This window comes from Rhinatrema bivittatum, chromosome 12, assembly GCF_901001135.1.
Source record: "Rhinatrema bivittatum chromosome 12, aRhiBiv1.1, whole genome shotgun sequence".
Classification (NCBI taxonomy): Eukaryota; Metazoa; Chordata; class Amphibia; order Gymnophiona; family Rhinatrematidae; genus Rhinatrema; species Rhinatrema bivittatum.
In genome coordinates this window covers 21,375,948-21,390,574 of record NC_042626.1, presented here as the reverse complement: position 1 = coordinate 21,390,574, position 14,627 = coordinate 21,375,948, and the positions used below count along the sequence as shown (strand labels likewise).

Genomic DNA, 14,627 nt, shown 5'->3' with positions numbered 1-14,627 from the left:
GTGCATGTAAGCTTCACCAGGGGCAGTGGAACACCTTTGTGATTGAGGGGAGCCAACTAAGCTCCGCCTCACGTCTGACCCCAACTCTGCCACAAGCTCAGCCCACATTCTCTCCACCAATTTTTTTACATTACTTTTACATTTAATGTCATTCTATCTTACATACATTCTTCACATAAATCATAGTGTATAATTATTCATTCCCAAACCAATTACATGCTTGATACTAGAAAACCAGACTTACTGGTAAAGGAGGAAGCAACAAAAACAGCATTATTAATAGAAATGTCAATACTAAGAGACTATTTTGTGATCAAAGACCATCCACAACACAGCCCTCTAATAATGGGGACAGAGCAGGATATTTTCCCCTATATGTCACCACAGAAAAAAAATAATTCTGGTGTCATCTAAGTAACAGAAACACTACCAGGCACATTGCGAAATACAAAATCCTGGAAAAAAAAAAATGTAGCAAAACTTGCAATGCTACAGCAGCACTAACTTACAAGACTCTAAAAGCATCAACTCTACCTATGATTAGACAGCACTGCAGATATTACACCAGGCCCTAGAATACCAATACATCTCCTGTTGAGAAAATATAATGAGGAACATATCCCTATGCAGAAACCACACCTTAATCACACGGGCAAAATGACCCTCAACAGATCAAAATAAGTGATCACAAATTAAAAACAGAAATATGCAAACAAAAACTAGAATGGTAAACTCTTGAGATGCCAGTTGGCCACCCCTGTGCTAGCAGAATACCTCGCACTTGCAGAACACAGATAGATCCTCACAGAATATAAAGAGAGACCATAAAGTAGAAATAGATGCATGCAGACATAAGCTAAACTGGAAACCACAGCAAGCCTGACTGAATTATGCAGTGTAACAACAGAAAAAATAACTACCACCATTCCTCATAAAACACCATATAAAATCTAGAAATAAAACCCATAATTCATAATAGCACAATCATACTAATAAAAGGAATAAATATTTCAGAACAGCCAATGAATAGAACATCCAATAATTAAAAACTCATTTAGCTGTTTTAATAGTTCCCCCAAAATCAATAAAATATTTTATTTTATTTTATAGTATCCAAGCCTCACACTTGGATACTATCAGAAACTTGCTAATTCATCTTAAACTATGTCTAAATACAAGCAAAACCGAATGTATCCTAATTGCCAAAAAAAATCCTGGACATTTAACAATTCCACCCTTCTACTTTGACAAGACCCTCGTCCTTCTCAAAGAGAGCGTTAAAGACCTGGGTGTTTGGTTAGACACTGACCTAATCTACAAAAAACACATCTCCACAAAAATAAAGGAAGGCTTTCACAAACTTCAAATAATAAAACATCTAAAACCCCTACTCCACCCCCATGATTTCAAAACTGTCCTTCAAGCCCTCATTTTTTCAGGTTTGGATTACTGCAACTCCCTATTGATCGGCCTTCCAAAATCTTCCTTGAGACCCTTGCAGCTCCTTCAGAATGCTGCAGCCAGAGTTCTAACAGGTACAAGAAAAGCTGATCACATTACACCTGTTCTCAACCAATTACAGTGGCTCCCTATTGAAAAAAGAGCAGAATTCAAAGTCCTCACCATACTCCACAAAGCAATATACAATGCCGACTATTCCGCCTTTGATGACATCATTCACATCCATTGCTCCCAACGTACTACACGAACCGCCAGCAAAATTAATCTAGTGATTCCCTCACTTCCACAGGCTAAATTATCCTCCACCAGAAACAGAGCCTTTTCCATCATCGGCCCTAAGCTCTGGAACTCGCTTCCTCATTGTCTCACCAATCAAGATAACTTAAAATCCTTCAAAAAAGACTTAAAACCCTGGCTTCTCAGCCAATCTTTTAAAGATAGCACTCAATGACTTTAAAATTCTTTTATATATTCTGCCATTTTTCAATCTCCCTGTTACAATGATACAGATGCCCTTCTATGCTTCATGAGATATATGTACATCTATTCAGGGTTCTATCCTGTGTTATCTTGTTATACATTCTCCTATTGTATTTACTATCGTTAATTTTAAATTGTAATCTTCATACATCGTTCTATGTAACATGTTGTTTCTGTATGTAAACCGGAGTGAAGGCAACTCTGCTATACCTCGGTATATAAAAAAATGCTAAATAAATAAATAAATAAAACAGAAGATATCAAATAACACCCAAAAATTAAAACTAGTAGTTTAAAAAAAATGTCCTGCTCTGCGTTCTTGGGATCTTTTGATGGCCAGTCACCCTGAGAATGTTGTGGATTGGGAGGAGGGTGGCAACACATAAACGTTATCCTTTCTCTCACTCATGTTCATTCTGTAAAACATTCCCCATATGCTCTCTTACACACACCTGCAGGCGAGCACTCTCTCACTCACACATACAAGCAAGCAGGCACTCTCTCATATATACATGCAAGCAGGCAGGGTCTCATTTTCAGGCACCGCAGGATTGGCTTGAGCTTCTTAGACTGCCACAAGATGGGCTCCACGGCAGCTTGGGGCTTCTTTTTCGGCTGCTGTGTAATAGGCTCCGTGGCAGCCCAGCCAGACTTACATTCAGAGGAGTGAGATCTTGCCATGCGGGCTGCTTCCTCCTCCTCGACTCTCAGCGCTTGTCATTCAGGCGCTAGCAGCTGAGAAGGAGAAAGCCAGTCCGCGATCCTCCAATTCATTTGGATCAGAAAGGGTGGGCGAAGGGATCATGGCAAAGTCTGGGGGAAGGTGGAAAGGCCATGTGCTGTCCCACCTGTTACCAATGAGACTTTTCCTTCCATAGCTGGTGAAAATTATTTTTTTGGGGAGGGCCCATGGTCCCTGTGTCCCCCCCTTTCTGAATTTCATCTTTCAAACAGGAGGTGTAACGTTCCACGAGGTTATTTGTGCACATACCAGGCCACTTACCCAAGAATTTTCAAAGCAAACGTATGCATACAGGTTCCCTTTGAAAAAGCTCAGTAAAGTCTGCTTGTGTGATGTACACGCAGAGTTTACCAGTATTCAGGGATTTATAAAATTACCCTCCCTGTGGGGCTCCAAGAAGCAATATCAAGGAAATATCAGGGTGGCCGATATATGGAACGGCCTCCCAGTGAAGGTGGTAGAGAGAAGATCAGTATTGGAATTCAAAAAAGCATGGGATAAGCATAAAAGATTCCTAGCTGTGAAGAAGTGAGGGATAAGCCAAAAATCAAATGGGATCTCTGGCATTGCACCAAGAATGAAACTGGGAAGACTAGCTGGATCTTATGAACCTTAGCTGCCATCATATTTTATGTTTAATGCAATAGGCAGGCATGCCATTGAATTAATGTGGCAGGCAGCAGTCGCATTGGTCTGATATGGCAGGTGTTCACAGATAAGTGTCCCATTGATTAAGGGGACAATTTCCAAGGGGATGTCTGTAGGTAGGTATTTACCTGTGGAAAAAGTCCCTTCAAAAATTGCCCTTTCCCCTCTTTCTCCAGCCCCCAATCACCCCGGGCTATGTGGACAAAGTGCGCGTGCTGCCTATGCTATGCGTAATTTTTGCTTATGGGTGGAAAAAGGGCAGTGTCGGGGGCAGGGCAAGCAGGGGATTGCATTTTGAAATCCTTATGCCTTCTTTACTCCACGCACTTTGCACCAGCATAAGAATCCTCATGGCATTGGCTCACTGACTGATATTCAAGCACTACAGGGAATTCAAAATTGCCCTCCCCATGTACACATCTAGCTGTCACTTTTAATGGAACCACTTTTAGATTTTTTCAGCTCTCCTTCTTCATGAGGGTATTACCTTCAAAGTGTATGGAACAGGTAAAATACTGGAAAACAGCAGGCATTTCCCTACCCAGTTTCAAAACAAAAATGAAAAGGAGATAAAGATGATTAACTTTGAAGTTTAAATTGCTTTTGTTTTAGAATTAATGGAGAAGACACACAGGACTAGAAAATACTCTTCAGCAAGTGAGATGCATTGTGCATGTTAGGGAGAGATTGCTCCAGCCTGCAACTGCCTCTATTAGTTGACAGAAAAAGACTGAATGTATGCAAAAGATACTATACTGGATACTCTTTAGGGATGGAGAACTTCCCACATTATGTAGTATAGGATTTCAGGAACAAGCTTGAGTCTTCCAAGCCTTTTAACAGGACTACAGCTTCTTAAAGCAGCAATTTTGCCATGAGTAGGGGGAATACCCTTTGTATATCAAGTGTTAGAAAATACTGAAGTAGTTTTTCTAAAGCCTTGGAAAATGGATGGTGTGGTCTTGGGATCTCTATTGCTCCATCTCATATTTTCATCATACCCTTGCCCACAAATTCAATGCCCCAGTTGGGGGTTAAGGTACTTATTTTATTCACTACTTTCCACTGACGCTAACATCTAACCCAAAATAAAGAACAATTCCTTTACATACTTCTACTTCTCTTGTCATGGGATGTTCATATTTCTCAATTTCCTACACTGCAAGGGCACCTCTCCAATAGGAAAACTGTTAACATCTTGGGAAATTACGTTCCTCCATAGACTTCAACAGCATCACTGTCTGAACAATCCAAATTGCTTCTAACTAGTAACACAAAGTTATCGTTCAATAGTTACTGCGGTGCAGTTCTAGTAGCTAACTATATTGGTACCAAGGAATTGGGAGTCCTGATAGATTGTGATACTTTTTAAAGATCCAGCCACAAAGAAATGATGTTGTAATACATGAGCTTATGAGGGCACATGGATTCAATTTTCAAAAAATATCCAATGCCACACTTAAATCCCTAAATTTTAGGTACTTAAATTTAGGGAGATTTTCAGCTGAAGTTAGGCACCTGTGTTTTCAATTGAAAATTCACCTAAATCTAATCAAAATTAATTTCAAGCCCAAATTTAAGTGCCTAGTACTGAAAATCAATGCTAAGTGCCTAACCTTTTTCCCCACCCTAACTCCTCCCTCGTAGCTGCCTGCTTTTTAGGACCCTACATTTAGAGGTGCCTAGTGAAAAAAGGCTGCTAAATTTAGATGCTCAGCCCAAGTCATTTTTCAAAGGGGTCGATTCAGGTGCCTAACTCCAAAGGTTAGGCATCTAAATGCTTTAAAAATTGACTTCATAGGTCCTTTTTTCAGACATATGAAGAAAGAATGTATGTAATCTTGAGAGTTTATGCTATAACATATTTTTTGTTGGTGATTGTAAGTGACAGAGTACATTGAGTAAGAATCATAAAATATGGCAGCAGATAAAGACCCAAAGGTCTATTTAATCTACCATTTCTCCTTCTCGTTTTATACTGCAGACTACCTACTCTCCAGATGTACCTTCATTTCCCTGTGACTAAGGATCCTCTGTGTCTATCCCAGGTTCTCCTAAATTCCAACATTGTTTATGGCTTCACCAACTGAGAGGCTTTTCCATGAATCTATCATCCTTTCTGTGAAGAAATATTTCACTGTTTTACTCTTATGTCTACTTCCTTTCAGCCCCATACCCTGACCTAGAACTTTCTTTTCACTGAAAAGTGCTCGATTTTTGTGCATCAGTTATACTTTGAAGTATCTGAATATCTCTATCGTATGTCTGCTCTAGGGCATACATATTTAGATCTTTAAATCTCATCTCATAGGCCTTATGGTGCAGACTCTGCATTATTTTTGAAGCTGTTCTTTAAACTGCCTCTGCTTTATCTGAATCCATGTGGAAATGCGTCCTCCAGAACAGAACACAATAATCTAGATTAGATCTCATCACCACCTCCATATTTCTGCTAGTTATACCTCTCTCTGTGCACTTCTTGTATTGAAGTCCCAGTTTTAGCCTTAGTTAAAGATGGCGTTATGTAGATATTGTGGGAGCAATTATAAAAATGATACTTTGCAGGCCTGCCGGTACTTGCAAATCTGGGACAGGCCAGCGCCGCAGGTACTTCTGCAGGTGCAGAGTCTCCACACCATAAAACAGGAGAGGGGATTTCAAAATGAAGCTTCCCCCCACCCCCAGCTCTACCCCTTTACAGGGTGGGTCACAGCAGGGGTACGTTTACAATTGTCAGTCCCTGAATTAAACTGAGTAACTGTTTATCCAGGTAAAATCATTTGAAAATGACCCTCCCCATGAACAATTTCTTCTAAGCAAAAACATTTTGCTGAAATGGCTACACGTGCACTCAGAATAACTCCTGAATTATATTTTATTAAACACAGTACTTTCTTTAGAGAATTAATGTCAAATAAAAATTAACATTTTAGCATTTGTCATTACTGGAGTTGTGCTGCTGCCTCCATAGAAAGTAACTTCATCCCACGTGGCCACAAAAACCCAGGTAGCCGAGAAAGACTTCAGATCTTTAAAGTATTTCTTCACATCGTTGGAGACTTTTCTCAAGGTCGCTGGGTCAGTGGTTTCTCTGTAGTATATCTCTCCTCTGATTCCATTATGGACATCGGCCCAAAAGGGTGCAATAAAGGCCCTGCCATCTGCCAGGGGGAAGGCCTCTGGGGTAAACTGGCTTACTAAGGCATTGAAGGAAATCACACCATTGTTGTTCACCTAAGATGATAAAAGTTTATTATTCAAATAAACTACAACATAACGGTACTCTGGCTGCTGCAACCGAAGAAAAAAAAAATGTATTAAACGAAACACAAAGTATAAACATACTGATTCTGCAGCCAAAACCCACCCTTTCCTGCGCCATCTCTCGATCCTCCCCAGCCCCCCTCCTGGATCTTCTTACCTTCTTGTTGAAAATGTCTTCACAGGGCAATAGTGATGCCTGGTTGCTCCAGACCTGCAGCTGCCGCCATTGCAAATGGCACCAGCAGACAGAGACCAGGGCCATTGTAAATTTTTGCCAAAAATTTACAGTAATGCTGTAGCTGTTCATGATGTTCATATTTATGACAGCATTTATGAATAGCATAAAATAGAAAGGACCAAGTATTCTAATGGAAACTGCTAAACTGGCTCAGTGAGAGCCAGGCTGTTCACCAATGCATTTTTGGGAACAAGGCGGTATGTAAGAATAAAATAGAAACAGAAATATGCCTTCACAGTATTGTACTGGTGGGAATATAAAACAGTGAAACTTTGAATAATCTGGAGAAGAATATATACCATAGCACTAAAAGAAAAGCAACATAAAACTAGCATATAGAGGCAGGATTAAATAATAGACAATAAAAAGACAATAAACTAATGTGAAAAAAATATAAAGTAGCTACAAATACTGTAGCTTAAGCCAGAAGTATGTTCTTTCAAGGTATCCGTTATGTATTTTTTTTCAATCTTTGTGAAGGTTACTGTGAAATGAGTGTAGTACTAGTTTTTCACAATACAAAGGAATGGAAAGACTGATGCACCAGAGTAAATCTCCATGAGGTAGAGTTCCAGATCCTCCATGCTGACCTGCACAATAAGAATTGTTAGAAGCTAAATACCTCCAGATAATCATCTGTTTACACAGCTCAGGAATTCTGCATCTCTACTGTTCCATGTCCCCTAACTAAAAAGCAGAGAACACCAACGAGCTAGAGAACGCACTACGGAAAATAGATGTCTTCCAGCATCTGGTTCATTGTGGCATATCAGCACAGAAATTACTAAATTGTCTCTGATGCCACAGAAATGCCCTGCAGGGCTCCATGGAGCACAGAAAAAGGTTACAAATATCTCTCTCAGAATTAATTATAAAAAAAAAAAAGAATTTAGATCAATTAATACATTAGATGAAAAGCTGTAAAGTACAGATTAGTTCTCTAAAATCTGATCATGAGTGAAATCTAAGAATCATTTTACATGTTAAGCATCAATAAGCATTTAGTAAGGTAAAAGGAAATATGGAAAATGTCTCTTTCAGGGCAGTAAAATATGGGAGAGTGGAACATTTCTTTGACATCAGAGTTTGCTGAACTTACATAAAGTGCCCGATATGGAACGCCAAAGAAGACTACAGGAATAGATAACTTAATCTCCGAGGAACTCCCATCATCCACTTTAGGGGTTTTTGTATCATTCTGCCAGAATGGATATAACACCTCCCGGGATTGAGCTGAAAGAGGAAAAGGTTTCAAGGTAACCACCGGCAACAATCTGTTATAGTCTGGAGAGGCAGTCGCGTATTTATTTTATTTCCTTGTATGAGAGCCCCCTTTCCGCCATGAGCCTTAAAGCGGAGAACAATGAAACAGTGTACAGAACACAAAACAAAGCAAAAATAAACAGTACAAGAATCATAATTTACATAACAAAAATTAGAAATCTCCCCCCAACCCCTCCTGTCCTTTCAAAATTCCCCCCCCCCCAAAGTATGAATCCCAACCACTTCAAAGGAGTTTAACAATTGTATTAAATATACTTTGTTGAGGATGAGGAAACGTTTGTGGAAAGCAAGGGTTGGATCTATTGGGGAACAGGCAGTAGGTGGGAGAAGAGGAACACGTAAGTAACAAATAAGGTACAAGCAAATATTCATAAAACTGGACTCTTAACTGCATCCCAAGATTCTGGCGATGCAAACAAAATGCTCAAAGTTAATCTTTGTTGTAAGGGAGTTTACAGACATCCCCCTCAGACTACCTTAAAGGACAGGGCACAGCTTCCCGCCCGGTCCTCCATAAGGGTGAAACCTGCAGGGAATCCTGGGTGGAGGGAGAAGCCTCTGGGCCTAGAAGACTTAGGGAGTCCCCGGGGATCATGGAGAGCGTTCCCATATGTTAAGACTGGCTATGTCTGAAGACTGACTGTTCCCTGAAGCTAAGATGAGCTGTACTACTGTTCTGGGACTTGCAGTTAAGCTGGGCTGCCGCTTGTTGCTGCTATTAAAAAAGACTGTTTTGCCTGCACTCTGCTGAGAATAAGGCAAACAGCTGCACTGTTTGCATTTCTGCCTGAAGTAAAGGCCAGTGGCCATTTTGTTTGTTTAATTTCACTATAAATAAAGGGGGAGATTTTATAAAACTACGCGCGCGGATTTCAATAGATACGCGCGTAGCCGTTAAAATCCGGGGTCGGTGCGCGCAAGGCTGCCCAAAATCAGCAGCCTGCGCGCACCAAGCTCCGAAATTGGAGCGGCCTCGGAGGGAACTTTCCTTCCACCCCCCCCCCCGCACCTTCCCCTCCCTTCCCCTGGCCCTATCTAAACCCCCCCTACCTTTGTTGCACAAGCTACGCCTGCCGGGCCGGTGCGCCATGGTCTGGTCCAGAGGCCGCGGCCACGCCCCTGGAATGCCCCCGATGACGCGCTGGCCGTGACACGCCCCCGACACGCCCCCAATGACACGCCGGCCGTGACACGCCCCTGACACCCCCCCCAGGAAAGCCCAGGGACTTACAGGCGTCCCGGGGCTTTGCGCGCGCCGAGCATATGCAAGATAGGCTCGGCGCGCGCAGGGGGGGGGGTGTTTGGGGTAAGTTTTCGGGGGTTACGCGCGTAACCCTTTGAAAATCTACCCCAAAGAGCATTGAAGCACGGTCTGAGTTTACTGGTGGTTTCCTCTGGCTGTACCCGAGCCACTGACTGCTCGAGCTACCACATCTGTGTAGTCACTAGACTCTTGTGCAGCATTAGTGGTTTTATTGATGGAAAATTTCAAGTCCTTTACCTGTGAAAAAGGCATTTTACAAAATTTCTCACCAGATATGTGGGTAAATTTACATGCATATGTCCTATACGTGCACAGTGAGCAGAGGTGTTCCTGGTGGCAGGGATGATGAGGATTTGCATTTCTGCACATACTTTTGCATTTTCCAAACTAGGTGAATCATTTCCCCCCAAAAAACATCAGCACAGAAATTAGCAAGCATAACTGTATGTGGGTAGTTTTGGTGGGATAATTTTCAAATGTATTTGGAGCACTACTGGGTTTGTACTAAGAAGCCCATACCATTAACGTAGATAGAGACAAAGCATATCAAGTAATTTACAACTCCCCCATGTGGGCTGCTGTGTTGGTTTCTTCTTACTACTATTTAAACTTTTTAGGAGGCAGGATGATGCTGTCCTGCTCCTGTTGTTATTTCTCTTATTTTGTGGCGTGAAGACCCTTGGGCCTTGTTGGTAGAGGCCTGGTTTAGAAAGGTAGAAAGTATGCTTTCTTCCCACTTTTAGAAAATATTATTTCATCTTTTTTTGACTTTATGTTGAAAGAAGCTTTTATCCACCCTTTCTTCCTTTTGTTTGGATGTGAAGATTAGTTTTTATTTTTGCTAGAGAACTGAATTCCCTTTTGGTCAAGGAAATTTAGATACCATTTTCTGAAGAGGGTGTTTTCAGAGGAGTCTCTTATCCAGAGAGATCCAGTGACCCTTCAAAGGTCATGCAAGGGAATGGATGTTCATTCATTCCTTGAAGGAGGGGAGAAGAAGTAAGAATCTATTTGTGACATCTGAATCAAGGTATGAGAAATGGAACTTTGACTTTTGGATTGGCTCGAGTTATTTTACCTGGCACCCACTGGATACTGGTGTCCTGCAGAGCTCGGCCTTGTCTGCATTATTATTTAACATCTACATGGCATCAATATGCAGACTATTGACTGGCCTCTGTACAGGATTCCAGTTGTATGTGGATGACAAACAATTTTATATTCAAGTAGGTTCTTCATGAGACAAAACCTCCTTGTTGGTATCTTGCGTTTCCACTGTCAGACAGTGGCTTACACACACAAGTTAGCCTTAAATCTGTGCAAAACCGAAATCTTAGTGTTGCAGCCTAGCAATTTTATTGGCATTCCCCAATCTATTCTCATTGATAACATCAAGATTCAGGTATTTTCTCATGTGAAGAGCTTAGGGGTGTTCATTGCTTCTGGTCTCACCTTCAGTAATCAACTTAATTCTGCAATTTTCATGGTTTAAAACCACTTTCTTTTGCTGATTTCCATTCTGTTGTACTTTGCCATTATTAGACTACTCAATTCTTTATACATTGGGCTCCCAGCTTGAGCTTTACAGAACTCTGAGGCAAGACTTATTTCATGAGAGATCACATCTCTCTAGTGCTCAGAGACTTTCATTGGCTGCCAGGTCCATTCAAGAATCACCTTTAAGGTATTAATATTAATTCTTAAATAATGGACTCTTTTCCTTGGGCTAATGCTGTTTTGCATGTCTATAGTCCATCTTGAGCCTAGCAGCCCTCCCAGAGAGGGCTGTTAGATGTTCCGACAGTACGCCAGGCTCAGCTGGCAGAGAGGAGTGAGCGAGCCTTTTCTGGTTCCAGTTCTCTTATCTGGATTCTTTGTAGGGTGTGATATCTTTCCTTAAAAAATGTTGTGTGGCACATTAACTTTTGAGGCCATGTAGATGCCTTCTTCAGACGTGTCAAGAAACAAGTAAATGGAACCTGCTTTCTCTGTTCCTTCAGTGTACCCCAGTTCTCACCACGAGGACCAGAATCATGATATTTCAATTTATAGAGTAGATTGTAGAAAATTATATCTGAAAATGTTTTCTTATAGTACTTAAATGAATGTAGACTATATCACTAGCATCTAATCTATAGCAGTATCCAGATGTGCAAGTTCCCTGTGTCTTTTACATATGGACTATATTCCATTAAAGCAACATTTGAACATGTTAGGTATACTGAAATGTTTTGATGTGGGTAAATAGTCCTATAATTGTTTTGGATGGATAAAGGAAGTAAAATATGAATTAAAACCTATTTTGCTTTGTAGTTTGGGTATCAGCTCATGATGGAATTGTGCATTCCCTCCTTGGACCCCGGAAACTCTATCAGTGGGTCTGTCCCTCAGGGGTGGTTCTGTCATGAGACAGGGTGAAGCAGCTGCCTCAGGCTGCAAAATCTTGAGATGGCAAAAAAAATGCCCCTCAAAACTCTCCTGCTATAGCTGAATCGCATAGGCCTGCGCAAGCGGGAAGATGGATGCACAATCACTGCAGCCAGAAGGAGCAGGAGCAGAGTTAGCCCATGTGGCCAGAAGAAAGAAGTAGGAGCAGTGTCTGCCTGCATCTCAAGAGGAAAGAGGAGTAGTCCCATTGGCTGCATAGGCTGAAGGTGGAAGCTGCTGCAGCTTGTGAGAGGGGAAAAAGAATGTGTGTGTGAGAGAATGTGAGCAAGCGTGTGCATTAATGAAAGAGAGGAAAATGTTTGTGTGCCACTCCCCTCCTCCCACAACAATCTCAGGGTGACTGGAAATCAAGTTCCCAGGTATGAAGAATGGGGAATTTCTAGTATCCTTATTAGTTTTAATTATTGGGTGTTTGATGTGTCTCTTCTTTTCTAATATTTTATTGATGTTTTGGGAACTTTTAAAAAATATTTTATCTGAGTTTAATTATTGAATGTCCTGTTTGTCAGCTGTTTTGAAATATTAATTTTCTTAGTATGTTTCTATTATGATTGATGTTTTATATTTCTTGTTCTATGAGGAGGAGGAATGATGATGTTTCCATATTTTCATTGCTGCATTGCATTTGGAGTCTAGCTTGTTGCAGTTCCCAATTCAGTTTTTGTCCGTACTTTTCTATTTGTAATTTATAATCTTTTTTTTTCTGTATCTGGTGAGGGTATGTCTGTGTTCTGCATGTGTAACAGAGGTGAGGTACTGTGCTACCATATAGTTTCTGTGAAGGAGTCTATAGCAGCCTGGTTTGTTAAGTTTTCCTAATAGCTGCTGTATTGGTATTTTAGGGCCTGGTGTAATATTTGCAGTGTTGCTTTTCATGAGTAAGGTTGTTACTGTTTGAGTGCTAGCAGTTAGTGCTGTTTTGGTATGGCAGGTTTACTACATTATAATTTGTAATTCAGTTTACTCATGGCTTTCTGAGAGCTAAGATCACACCTAACACACTTTACAATAGGTTTAATACCAAATAAGTTCCAAGTATCTTGCTGTTTTGCAGGTTAATACCACAATAGTGCATGTAAATATAAATATACCTATTGTAAGTGTTTTTACCTCAAAAGACTGTACGTTTTCATGTAAAATCTATTATAAATGCATAATTTGTAATTGTCCAGTGGGTGGGAGAGGGGATGGGCACAAGGCTATAAGATTTTTCTAGATTCCCAATATTCTTACACTGGCCCGGAGAGAGTGAGTGACACACACACACACACACACACACACACACACACACTCTCTCTCTCTCTCTCTCTGGGCAGGTGGTAAAGATTCCTGGGAGTGTGACAGGGTTACCAACTTCCTGGAAATATCAATAGGAATCTATCTGCCACTCCTCTGGGAACCTCGACCCCTCCCTTCCCACCTCCATAGCATTTCAAGTCAAATCACTAAAAGGGCTAGACTCCAATGGGGACCCTCCCCCTACTGCTCTCTTGCTGATTTGACTTGCACCATGCCTTGGGGGGGCACCATATTTTTTCCTTGCCTCAGGCAGCAGATTGCCATGAGCCGCACCCTACTGTGACTCCAGATGGCTCTGAAATTACAGCTGTACTGTATATCAAAAGTTCTTTTTTTCTCCTACCTCCTATATAATATCATTTATACCCACACAAAATATTTTAATAGATGGACTTTTCTCTGATGTGGTAATTTACAAAGTATTTCAATATAGAGTAGCCATCTCTTGTAAGACATAAAAACAGCAATATTTAAAAAAATCTATTTTTTTGTCTGTATATAGAGTTAAATATACTTTTGAGGCATGCACATTGTCATAAAATCAGGAACACTAACCTTTACTGTGTAAAAGTATGAAGGTGAAAGAAATCCAAATCCCAAATAGTGAATAAATCATCCTGTAGAGACAAGATATCAAAATTATCATTCCGCAAGCATTCTGACTGGTATTGGAATGCAGAAATCCAGCAGCTGTATTGATCCTGGAGAATGCTGGTGTTTTTGTAGTTTGACACCTTTTGTTGGACCAAAATAAAAAAAAAAGAGTTGGTATATGAGCATGCAAGTCTACATCTTCAGATGTGAAAGGACCCCATGCAGTATTAAAAGCTGATGAACCTAAACAACTTATTTTATACAATAAAAAGGTACCACAGTCTACAACAGGGCTTCCCAAAGCTATCCTCTCATCCCAGTGTCAGTCGGATTTCCAGGATACCCACAATGACTATTCAAGGTGTTCACAGATATTTTTGGGGGTTTGTTTTCATTTGATTTGCTATTTGTTTTGTTACATTTATTTGAAATGAAAAACAAACAAATGAAATTAAAAGAAAAACAAATTAAAATAATTCTATTCATTTTTTGTTTTATTTTAAAAACGAAAAGAAACAAAAGAAAATTTTGTGAAAAATGTGTTTTGTTTCCACTGAAAGCATATCCCTATTGAAGAATGTAAACGAAATAAATTTGCATGTATGGAGTCTCCTAGGTCAGGTTTGAGAAGCCTTGCTCTACAAACATTCCAGCATTCTCATTAAGAAATACTAAGACAAATATAGGGCTCAGTTCGGTCTTGCTATTTTCAGCCTCCATTAACTGACTAGCAGCAGTTTGGAAAACTGTTATTTGGAAAAACTTAAAGAAGACTATATTTGGGAAGTATTTGAGGTGTGCAGGAGGTGAAATCACCATAGACACTCCATAAATACCCTTCATGCCACCCTTGAACCAACCTACAGCAGGTTAGTCACCCACACCTTTACATACTTTCTGTCTGC

At 40.5% G+C, this 14,627-nt stretch overlaps 1 protein-coding gene across 1 annotated transcript in view; it reads right to left on the bottom strand.

The window, feature by feature from the left end:
• Positions 1 to 13,744, bottom strand: part of TECTA (tectorin alpha) — a 72,671-nt gene extending 58,927 nt beyond the window's left edge. Inside the window, exons 1-3 of the mRNA XM_029574094.1 lie at positions 13,684 to 13,744; positions 7,933 to 8,066; positions 6,278 to 6,565 (exon numbers count right to left, since the gene is read on the bottom strand). Coding sequence (XP_029429954.1) covers positions 6,278 to 6,565; positions 7,933 to 8,066; positions 13,684 to 13,744 — 483 coding nt within the window. The remainder of the gene's footprint in view (positions 1 to 6,277; positions 6,566 to 7,932; positions 8,067 to 13,683) is intronic.
• Between the last annotated feature and the right edge of the window lie 883 nt (positions 13,745 to 14,627).